The 12,518-nt window shown below is 34.5% G+C and overlaps 1 protein-coding gene across 2 annotated transcripts; it reads right to left on the bottom strand.

The window, feature by feature from the left end:
• Window positions 1-917: 917 nt before the first annotated feature.
• Window positions 918-11,250, bottom strand: LOC105220866 (protein lin-28 homolog). 2 transcript variants are annotated; one of them, XM_054229784.1, is made up of 5 exons: window positions 10,747-11,250; window positions 9,689-10,036; window positions 1,997-2,115; window positions 1,601-1,894; window positions 918-1,498 (listed from the first exon to the last, which is right to left on the bottom strand). In XM_054229784.1, the coding sequence occupies exons 2-5, from the start codon at window positions 9,924-9,926 to the stop codon at window positions 1,424-1,426; spliced, it is 726 nt and encodes a 241-aa protein (XP_054085759.1). In that variant the 5' UTR covers window positions 9,927-10,036; window positions 10,747-11,250; the 3' UTR covers window positions 918-1,423. The 2 variants fall into 2 exon arrangements, with proteins under 2 accessions (XP_054085759.1, XP_054085758.1); XM_054229783.1 differs by having other exon boundaries at window positions 9,689-10,054.
• Between the last annotated feature and the right edge of the window lie 1,268 nt (window positions 11,251-12,518).

A 12,518-nucleotide genomic window follows, 5' to 3' on the forward strand; every position in this document is an offset into this window, starting at 1 on the left:
CATTTCTCATCTGACGTCGATCTGACGTTTGACATCTGACGTCTATTTGACAGTTGCCATCTAACATTTCTCATCTGACGTCTATCTGACATTTGACATCTGACGTCTATTTGACAGTTGCCATCTGACGTCTATCTGACATTTAACATCTGACGTCTATTTAACATATGGCATCTGACGTATATTTGACATTTGGCGCTCTGACGTCTGTGCGACTGCTGCCATCTGGCATTTCTCATCTGACGTCTATCTGACATTTGACATCTGACGTCTATTTGACAGTTGCCATCTGACGTCTATCTGACATTTAACATCTGACGTCTATTTAACATATGGCATCAGACGTTTATTTGACATTTGACATCTGGCTTCTATTTGGCATCTGACGTCTATTTGACAGTTGCCATCTGACGTCTATTTGACATTTGGCGCTCTGACGTCTGTTTGACTGTTTCCATCTGGCATTTCTCATCTGACGTCTATCTGACATTTGACATCTGACGACTATTTGACAGTTGCCATCTGATATTTCTCATCTGACGTCTGTTTGACTGTTGCCATCTGACAATTTTGAACGGACGTCTATCTGACTTTTGACATCTGGCGTCTATTTGGCATCTGACGTCTATTTTACAGTTGCCATCTGACATTTCTCATAAGACATCATCTCACATTTGACTTCTGACGTCTAATTGAATGTTGCCATCTGACATCTGAGTCAGTTGATGATCATCCTTAGCAATACCATTATCTCCATCGCCCTGTATTTACGAGTATATCTCAAATAAATGAAATTAATTTCAAGTATTCTTTGTATTATAAAATTTATTTAAAAAATATGTTTCTTTTTTGTAAATATGTACTTACAAGAACATACAACTACAAATGTAGTTGAGCATATATTTACGAGGTAATATGTTGTTCAGTTTTTCTTTAAGATCTAGTACTCTTAAAAATGGCATTGTAATTGTACATTAAATTGCATGCAAATGCTTGCTTAAGTAAATATATATGTATATATATATATAAAATCTAGTATGATAGTAAGTTATAGTATATGATACCTGAAGGATACTTAAAATAAATAATCATTTTACAATTTTTGCATAAAAAATGTCTTTTGAACTAAGCATTAATGTTCATTGTCAAAAATTACTTCTTAAATTAAAAATTTCTTCTTAATATATAGTAAATATATGTATATGTAAATGAAAAAATGTGTTGATAGTTCTTCAAGTTTGTACTAAGCATTCTTCAGCTGTGGAGCCTTTGAACGGTCCAAAGCAAATACTACAAAATGGCGACGAAACGAGGTAAATTAAAGCGCACTGCAACGGGGCTAGAAACTTAATCGATGAAATGTTGAGGTAATTCTTTGCCTTTCTTCTATTGCATTCCCACGGCCACTGCCCATTTGTCACTCTCACGTGGCTGCATCCTCGCACTGGCTCTTATCATCATTAGATATTGCCGCCGAATCAGCACTCGCAGTTGATTCCTTTACAAATGACCGAGAGAGAGTGGAAAGAAATTTAATTAAAATACGTTTTTGTTGTTGTCTTAAATGAATGGCTGTCATTGCCACTGTGCTACAACTCACCTGCCGCATCGGACAATCGGCAAAGAAATGCGCTTCGGATTTGCATATATGACAGCGTTTGGGTTGCGGTTCCTGCGGGCACATGGACGCTATGTGATTAGCAAATTTACCGCAATTATAGCAACGCACACGTCGTCGCTTCTTCGTGCGCGGTCGGAAGGTGCTGCCCGTGCAGTCGTGTCCTTTGCTGCCGCTCACACGTGTAGCCTCCAGTCCGCGCTCGGTTAGTTGGCATTCAAATTCCACTTCCTCTTGCTCGCCCAGTGAACGAAAGCCGGACATTTGTATGACACTCTGTGGGCAATTGGAGAAATGGATGTGGTAGTGTTAAAAGTTAAGTAGAGTACAGTATTGAAAGAGAATAGCGAAGAAGAGTAAGCTGTTGAGATAATTTACCTGGTGTACAAACACCTCCTGTCCGCCATCGTGTGGTGTTATGAAGCCCCAGCCTTTGGCCACATTAAACCACTTGCACTTGCCATAACGTACACAACCCGTTTCCATTAGATTCGCATCTGGAAGATAACATTAAAAAAATTAAAGCATTTATATTAAGCAAGGGAATGTAACGTGCTATATAAAGCTGTGGACCTTATAATTCTTCTGTTTTTCGAGGTCTACTTATTCAACCTATTCAACTCTTCTTCCGAATCCGATGTCCTCTTAGCGCCATCAGATCAGGGTCTTGGCATAACCTCACAAAACCAATATGTCGGACAGGGTTTTTAAAAATTCATCGGAATCGCTTGATACTCGTTATTCGAGGGTTCTCGGGGACGCTAATTACGAATTTGACGGTACTTTTCAAAAATTCAAAATGGAGAACCAGTATGGTGGACACTTTTTAAAAATTCAATCAGCGATCCCGAAAACGCCAAGTAACGATTTTCGAGCGATTCCGATTAATTTTTCAAAAAAAGCTTCCGCCATTTTGAATTTTGAAAAACCGACATCGGATTCAGAGCCTATAAAAATACATTGGAAAGGCCAATGTATTCATTATTTGGGTCGACTCCGTTTTCTGGACATTTTGAAATCAAATGTTACCATTTCCTCGGATCTTTTGAAGTCTTGTATAATTGTAGATCGTTAAATCTCACTTCAGATCAGCTTGAAAGTAGTTTTCAAATATTAATTATTAATTTAATTTTAGTGAATTGTTCAGAAGACGCTTCTTATACATATAAATATGTACTTAGCATGTATGTAACATATTCGATTCGCCACTACACTACTTTTGTAGCAACAACCAAGCTATCTCCTTTAACGCAGGCAAGAGAGCATATATTTAATGTGGTAATCTCTTTATAACAATATCTATTGGATTATGCCAGTATATTCAACTTATAGCAGTTTCATGTTCGATTCGCAACTCTCCAAGTTTTGGCCAATTAATTAATTTCTCCCATCTAAATATAATATAAAATCTTGGGAGAGTACTAAAATTTCTATTGGATTATGCCAGTTTATACCAGTTTCATGTTCGATTCACCACTCTCCAAGTTTTTTACAATTAATCGATTTCTCTCATCTAAATATAATACAAAATCTTCAGAGAGTATTTCTGCCACAAAATTGCCGATTTGTTACAACTCATGAGTGCATATATAAATATATAGATTGGTATCTCAAAGCCATTAGCAAAACAAAACTATCGAATAATTAACAATACAATAGAAGAAATTTGTAATTATATTCCTCAAATGAGAAGCAATACAGGTAGCTGAGTACCCCATTATGTATAAGTAAATGACAACAATAATGCGAAATGAAAAACACCAAAGACGGTTCGTGTGTGCGTCTCTCAACAGTGTTATCCTTGCACATTTTTCACCTTTGTTATTCCACTGTCGGCTACCTGACATCTCAGCATTGATCTAACTGACATTACTCGTTTGTATAGAACACGTTTAGCAAGGAGAAAGAATCCTGCTGCTTCTGCTTCGTCCTGCAACATATACACATAAATAGCAGAGAATCTTTGGTATTTCAGTTTCTTTGGATTTTGTTTAGGGAAATGCTTTGCAATCTTAAGCTTTGATTTGTACGTATCAAGCAAGTTTTTCAGCTGCCAACCGGTTTGAGGGCAGCAAATGTTGTATCGAAAGGGTGGAAATAGGGCAAATAGATAGTCAAGCAGTTGAATTGCTCTATTTAAAAGAATTAAAGCTGTTGCTTATATATATTTTTTTAAGGTTTTAAAGAGTTGTTGGTCTAGTTTTTCAAGATTATTAATGAAAGATATGAACTATCATCATGTACATTGGAATAAATAGTACGCATATGGCAATAATGTGATCGAGTAAGAATTAGAGAACGGTGAAGAAGAGTTTCTCTAAGAAGGATTTTGAAACGTTTGCACTTTGGCCTAGAATAGTTTGCTTATGGGTGGTTTCGTCGCCTTGGGTGGTTTCACTGTTTAAAACTGAAAATCAAATAGTGACGTATTCTATACTAGTGCTATCTAGGCAGACCTGAGGTATTGAGAAAACTTGTGATGGTTATTATAAGAACTCAAACCAACTCTCGAATGACAGAATCAAGCCTCTAAGTGTATTTAGAATATTTAAAAAAAATATATTAACTTGTCAAATATCTCCCTTACGCCTTTTTTGTCTTTTGAATTTCGGGCTATGTATAAAGCGCTACAGCAAATCCGCCAGAGAAACATTCCGTGTGATTAATGGTGTTTGGGAGATGGTACTCTAACACTTCGAACTGCGGAGGAATGATTCGAAGATTCAGAGCGGGTGAAAACAACACCATGGATAAGCCAGTCGGCGGAAGACCTGCCAACCTGACAAATACCAATCAAATCATGGAAAACATCGAGTTAGACCGGCATGTGGCATCTCGTGACATCGCCCAGGAGATGGGAGTTAGTTACCAAACCATTTTAAACCATCCGCAGAAGGCTGGATACACAAAAAAGCTTGAAGTTTGTGTGCCACATAATTTGACGAAAAAACCTTCTGCTGAAACGAAACGAACTCGACCCATTTTATGAAGCGGATGGTGACTGGCGACGAAAAATTGATCACATGCGACAATATCAAGCGAAAACGGTCGTGGTCGAAGGCCGCTGAATCGTCCCAAAGAGTGGCCAAGCCGGAATTGACAGCCAGGAAGGTTTTGCTGTGTGTTTGGTAAGATTGAAAGGGAATTATCCACTATGAGCTGCTCCCATATGGACAGACGCTTAATTCTACCAGCTACTGCGAACAACTGGACCTTGAAGCTGGCGATCGACCACAAGCGTCCATAATTGGACAACAGGAAGGGTGTAGAGTGCCACCTAGCACAACGTCAGACCACACACTTCGTTGATGACTCGTCAGAAGCTACGGGAGCTCGGATGGGAGGTTTTATCGCATCCACCATATAGCCCAGACATAGCGCCAAGTGATTACCATCTGTTCCCGTCCATGGCGAACGTCCTTGCTGGTGTAAAGTGGAACTCAAAAGAGGCTTGTGAAAAGTGGCTGTCCGAGTTCTTCGCAAATAAGGAGGGTGTCTTTTACAAGGGGGTATTATGAAATTACCGTCTAAAACGGCCCATATTTGAACTAAATCCAATCACTGTAACATGTGTATGTTTATAAAGCATTGAATAAAGAGCAAAAAAGCGGATTTGGCAACCTAATATATGACTTATTAGAAGATATAAATTCGTAAAATATTAACTCAAACCAAAATATTTTTTTTTGTATTTTAATATGTAAAAAAATTTCGAAATCCCTACATTAAAATTTTCGAAAATTATGGGTAATCTAATATTTTACTGCTTGTGACAAAGCCAAGAGTCCACACATATTTGCTCATATCAGCACAATCAAACTGTTATCTATTAATGCTTTACATATTTCTTTAAGTATATACTGTACATATATACATACAAACAAATGCATGCACAATAAATACTAATTTTTATGAATGAAAACTTTGAACAAGCCACAGACATACCAATCTTTGTTTGCTTTATACAGTAAATATCAGATTTCAAAGTTGAAGTATGAAAAAAATATGTGTGCTCACACATACATACAGACAGATTTTTATATGTCATTCATTGAAAGGAAAAATTCTAAATATACATACATATTTTTTCTGGCTTTCATATACATTTATATGTGTGTATGTGAGTAAGTAAGTATTTATGTATACTCCTCCTCCACTATCTTATCTACTAACCCACATAAAGGGCGGGTGAACGACTCTACAATTTGGGCGCCTACATTCTTTCAATCGCTCTGACTTAAAAATACTCACACAATAAGTACTCATACTTTAAAAGGGTCATTCAAATATGTGATTTTTATTTTTGTTGTACTTGTTGTTTTTGCTTTTGTTTGGCATACAATTCAATTGTAAAGTAAAGTATTCACACGCTCTTTGCATTCGGTTCTCATAAATGCTTATTGGATTCTGTATTCTTCGATAAATTTCTGCCTTTTTGTTGTTGCTGGTTCTGCCTATCGCTGCTCTTAAAATTTCCCACACCTACGCACAGCGTCAATATCATAATTGTCAGCAGTCATTTAATAGACTCGCAGCCAAGCACTTTTCAGAGGATGTATGTATGTAGGTATGTCCTTTGAGTATCAGTCTATATATATATATATTTATATGTATATTTAAAGGATAACGAATTTCTCAGCGCGTGTTGTATATACTTATTTTACTTTTTTTCGGTTTTCATTTCATTTGCTTTGCTTTGCATTTATGTTCGTCATGGCAACGCTTACTATATATATATTTTAATTGCTCAGCGGTTAATTATAAGCGAATCATAGCTGAATTTATTTCGAATTGTCTAAGCAAGATATCACTTTACATTACTTTAAAAATTCCATTGCTATATCCTCACTAGATACTTTAATATTTTCCCACATACATACAAACATACATACATACAAATTAGTCTACGAGTACTTCCAACTCACTTTCCTTTCACATACAACATGAAATCTTACAAGAAACCTGTATTGCCTGCCAACTTCATATTCTTGTCTATTCTTCCGTATATCCTTTCATATATCCTTGAGCGCATAAAACCGGTTTGCTGCTTGCAGTGCATCTGCTGCAAGTCCTTGCGTCATGTAAATTTACATAAATATAAGTTTTAATTGTTTTCTTTTTTTTCATTTTCTTGGTGGGGTAACTATGCAGTTACGCGTTTCTAGGACCTCATTTGCATGAATTCGCTCTTATTATATATGCAAGCGCTTTAATTATGGAAGCGTAAAATTTTTTGGTAATTTCTACATTACTTGAGTTGAGTTGCCGTTGAATGCGAGTGAAAATTATTTTACATTAACGCCATTACTACTTGTGAGGAAGTAGTTCCCATAAGATATACGAATTATATATTAATTGTGACAGAACCAGTGCACTAAGCTTTGCAACCAATGTGTTGATTTCATGCTCTCTTTTATAAATTAATCAACCAGCATTTTTATCAATTCGCTGTTCTAGAGTTTTAGTTGAATTCTTACTAACATTGGTTGGGACTATCATATATAAAATTTAATGATTTCTGAACCTCTGATTCGTATTAAAATTATATAAATAATTATTATTACTTGTTGTCAAAAATGTACGAGATTGGTCCATAATAACTTCACCTAGCACATAAGTATGTGCTCTATGTAAAGACGCCCGTTCCTATCATTAACCCTCCTTTAAACCATACAATAAAGGAAAATAAAGTGATTTTCATATTTCTGAAGGCATGAGATTGATTTGTTAGCTTCGCCTGAGCGAAATTTTTCGAGAAAAAAAAATTATATTACACTTCTCAAACTCGATTTTTGGAATAGCCATTGACTCTTTCAGAAATTCCTCGTATGCTTGTAAAACGAAGGCCCTTACAGTTTTTATAAGTTAGAGATTGGTTCAGTTGTCGTTATTGTCTCGACAGGATGTATTCGAAGCTTTTGTAGAAAATATTGGGATTTTCAGCTTGAGCATAGATACATGTATAGCTTGAAGTCTTCGAAGCATCCAGGCTACGAAAACTGTATAATCAATAGACTTTTGTACTTGTATAATAACAGCACTTTTATCCACATATAAAAAATATAATCTAGAAACTCGATTTTTATATACTAGCAACAAAGTTGCTAAGAGAGTATAATAGCTTTGTTCACATAACGGTTGTTTATGAGTTATAAAACTAAACGATCTAGATATAGAGTTATATATATCAATAGGATCAGGATGACGAGACGAGTTAAAATCCAGATGTCTGTCCGTCCGTCTGTGCAACGGATAACTGAGTAAAAATTAAGATATCTTGACGTAACTTGGTATACATGTTCCTAGAGACCGCAAGAGGGTTGCTATTGAAAATGGGAAAATGACGATAGCGGAATAAAACTTTGCACCAATACTGTATTTGAGCTGTGACATCACTTGTGGAAAAATTGTCGAGATTGGGCTAAAAAATTTCCAAGGTCCCTGATATCGAACATGATGAACTCAGTGCCTAAGGGTAATTATTCACCAAAAATATCGGTAAATGTCTGAGATGTTTTAATGTAATTCAGAGGAAATCTTTTTCTTCTAATATGTTGATTGAATTCTGATTATCAAACTTCCTAGGGGCTTTATACCGCATATATCGGTTAACATGTGAGATTTCTTAGTCAAATTAAATGAGCATATAATATTGGATGTAGTGTACCTTGGTGGTGGAAATGAGTGAAATTTGTTCAGAAATTACCTCAGCCCTCATATACTATATATGATGATTTTCGTCATTCTATTGGACTTTTTACCGAATATATGGGTCAAATTATGTGTTATCTTAATAAAACTATAGCAATAAATTGCGAGAGTATAAAATGTGCGGTTTCAACCGCACTCAGCCTTTCCGTATTTGTTCCAATTTAAATGATTCAAATAAACAAAGCTATCCAATTGAATTTAATAAAAAAATATATTATATTTATACGTCTCTAACACTGATAACACTTTTCTATCAATATCAGCTTCTTTGATGTATACCAGTTCCTTGTTCGATTCGTCGATCTCCGAAATTTAAATCAATTATTGCAATAGTTACAGTGTAGTTTCGAACCCTCTAAATTTCTATTTCAATCATCTTAAAACTTTTTAGTAAAATTTATTTATAATAATTCGCTAGTAATAGTCTGAAATGTCGACTACTCTATTATTTTTAAGCCAGTTGTATTCACTTAAATTTTAATAAGTACTTACTTGCCAATTGAAAGCGATATTTATCTTCAGTTAACGAAATTTTATTCATTATAGCAATATTTGTTTCAAGATAAACGTTCCTCTTTTGATTTAAAAAAAAAAATTTTTTCGATTTTTTCCAATTTTTGGTTTCTATATAATAATGATTGAGCTATTTTTGTTCGAAATAAAGTTGTTAGTACTCAAAACTCGAATAAGTGTTTAATATGTCTTCACTTAGAATTATTTACTAGTCTTCTGCTGTGCAAGAATATTCAAAAGCCCTGCAATCCAGCGCGTTATGTGATCACAGTTGCTCTCCAAAGTGCAGTAAATGCATTTGCTAAGCTCATATGTATATGTATATTTGCTACACTAAATGGGGGTGGTGCTATGTAGTGCATGTGTTGCTAATTGCAGCTTCAACCCTCACACTACAAATGCAGTTTGGCTGGGGAAAACCACCCGACATACATTTGTATATATATACAGACATTTAAATATATAAATGTCGCTGTGTGTATCGCCGAATCAGCAAACTTATACCGCAGGGGGTTGAATCTCGCCAATTTTTTTATAAATAATATTGCGAGTGTTTTAACTTCATTTTTTATACATACATACAAACATACACAAATACATACATACTCCCTCCCATCAATTTCGTGCCAATAAAAAACGAATTGCGAAAATCGAATTTGCTTACGGCTGATTGGCCAATCACCAACACCGTTAATGGACAAGGCAATAAAAATAAAGCGCGATTGGGAGACTATTAACCATTTTTGGTTTTTGTTTTTCGTAATTTTTGTTGTTGTTTCTTTTCTCAAACTAAGTGTGTGTAAAGACAAAAAGTGTTATTGTTTTGTATATGAAAATGTTATTCACCTTTGTTTTTGTTGACATCAGGCGACGACGTATCGCTGTGCTCTACATGTTGTTGTTGTTGTTCTTGCTGTTGTTGTTGTGCCATTTTATCTTGTGGCTTTCGTCTTCTATTACGATTATTATTTGATTGTGTTGTTGCAGCTGCAATTATGCTATCTGCTGTGTTGGTGTTGTTGGCTGTGGTGCTTGTGTTGTTGTCGTTTGTAGTTTGGCTATTAGCGCTGGTTGTTTGTTGCATACTGAGTTGCTTTATTAATTTTTATGTGTTTGTTTTTGTACTGGATTCATATGTAATTTTCATAATCAAACGCATTTAGGACTAGATTTCCATCACAGTGAGTTTTTAGTCTTAATTGAAGATAATTACTTTTTTTATAATTTTTTTTATAAATAAATAATTTTTTTTAATAAAAAAATAAAATAAATATCAAAAAAATTATTTCAAAATTTTATTTTATTTTTATTTTGGTTCTACAATTTTTTTGTAATAATTTTTTTTTTTAATATTTAATAATTAATGTTATTTGTTTTTGAATAATTTTTAATAAAAAAATCAGTTTGAATATTTTTAATTTTTTTTTAATATTAAACAATTAAATTTTATTTAAAATAAATTTATTAATATTTATCAATATAAAATAATATTTCATTTATTTATTTTTTTTTTTTTTGGTATTAAAAAAAATTATTATATTTTTTTTAATAATTGTTTATCAGTTAAAATAATTTTTAATATTATTTTTAATAATAGAATATTAATATTATTTTAAATTTTTTCGATTGGAATTGTTTTTCTTTATTAATTTTATTAATTTTTTTTTGTTATAATTTAAAAAGAATTTTGTTTATTTATTTATATTTTTTGATTTAATGTAAATATCTTTTTTTAGATTGTAATGTTCCGATGGTTTTCAAAAATTATTAAAATTATTTTATTTATTTTTTTTTTTATTTTTCACATAAATTTTAGTTTTTTATTAATTTTCGAACTTAAAAATATTATTACTTTTCGATTTCCAAACTCATTTATTTTCAATATTTCCGTTCGACGCATTTACTTTATTCATCAATCAATGATCTTCTCTACACTCTACACTCCACCACTACGCTGACTCTATATCTATTAAATAGTTTTCTTGTTGTTGTTATTTCTAATTTTTTTTTATCAATGACTAACAAATCCGGTTTCCGCCTAATTTCAACGACACACCGACACGACGGACAAACACTTCAAAACTGACGCACGGTTTCTACGAATGATTTCCAGGAAGCCCAAAAAAATGTTTTACACAAATATCTCGCCGTTTTCATGCGCTCTCCCCGCAAGTGGTAGAACAAGAACACCAGAAACTACTCTAACAACAGCAACAACAACACTTTCAAATAACTCCAAATTATATTTAATCTAAGCCAAGCGCAAAACGTCACTACAATAACAAAAAAAAAAATACCGAAAAATAATACAAAACGAAAGAAAAGAGCGCAGCAATAATAATAACAACAACAACAATGTCGAAACGCAATAATGACGAACTATGATGATGACGCTTACTCCACGACTGACGATTGACTAGAAAAATGCCAAACTAGAAAATCCCAAATAATAGAAATGCCTTCTACAAATTTGTTGGTGTGTGTGTGTGGTAGTGTTGTTGTTGCTGTTGTTGTTGATGTTGCTTGCTGCCCTCAAATGCGTCGTTTGTCGTAGCTGACGTCGCTGCTGTCGCGTAGTCACTTACATACATATATGTATGTGTGTATGTAGTCGCTGAGTACCCGAAATTCGAAAAGCAACAACAACAAACCCTAACAAATAGAATTCCAAATCAACATTCAGCTATGCGGTCCCATGTACTCGTTATAGTCCTAGGCTTCACAGAGCATAATTTGTTGTTTTTGTATGTGAGTGTGTGTGCCTGTGCAATATGCATGTGGCCATGCCATATAGTAGGTATGAAGGTGAGCCTACAACATACATATGTATTTATATATGTATTTATGTCTGTATGTGTATGAGCCCAACTACGCAGCTCTGCTAAAGCCTCACAAAATATACACCAAAGCATACATACAAACATTTTCGTCATCTATCCGCTAGATACTCGCCCAACGCTCAACATTGCCTACACATTATCACAGATGCACACACACACACACACATTCACACTCACTCGCCTATGGAGCGATCACTCATACGTATTTGCCTCGATTGCCTCGAATTCGCTGTGCGTGCATTTATCTACGTCGCAGTCAACGAAGCGAAGCGAATTCAACATGCCTCTTTGTTTCTATGTGTATGTGTGTTTATTGCTATTGTAATAGATTTTCATTGCGAACGTGCTCGGAATGTTATGCACTCCACACAAAGTCAACCCCTATGTCTTGTTCGCTGCTATGATTTATCTTTTGGCTAGACGTTAATTTGTCTATGCGCTCAGCGCAACTAGCTGAGAGCGAGAGAGAGTGGGTGTAGGAGAGAGAGAGTGTGGAAGCGAATTTGGTGTGTGCCATCATCGTCTTGTAACACATTTGTGCTGACTAAGCATCAAGGTGTAATTTTCCATTTTCACGGTGCGTGCCTTTGGGGGGTTTCTAATTGTAGTGAAATGGAAAGTTACACCTTTCTTGCGTTCAATTGAAAGGTGAACATTTGTCAATAAGTGAAAAGTTAAAATTCAACAGTAGTTTGTGGCATTGAGTTGAGAGTACTCGTGCGTGTAGTTTAATTGTACAGTGGGTTTGGGGAATTATATTGTCAACTATATTATTTTCATTCACCAAAGTTGAGATCAGACTACATAGGAAGAAACTCTGTTCTCTCATTTCAATT

This window comes from Zeugodacus cucurbitae, chromosome 4, assembly GCF_028554725.1.
Source record: "Zeugodacus cucurbitae isolate PBARC_wt_2022May chromosome 4, idZeuCucr1.2, whole genome shotgun sequence".
Taxonomy (NCBI): domain Eukaryota; kingdom Metazoa; phylum Arthropoda; class Insecta; order Diptera; family Tephritidae; genus Zeugodacus; species Zeugodacus cucurbitae.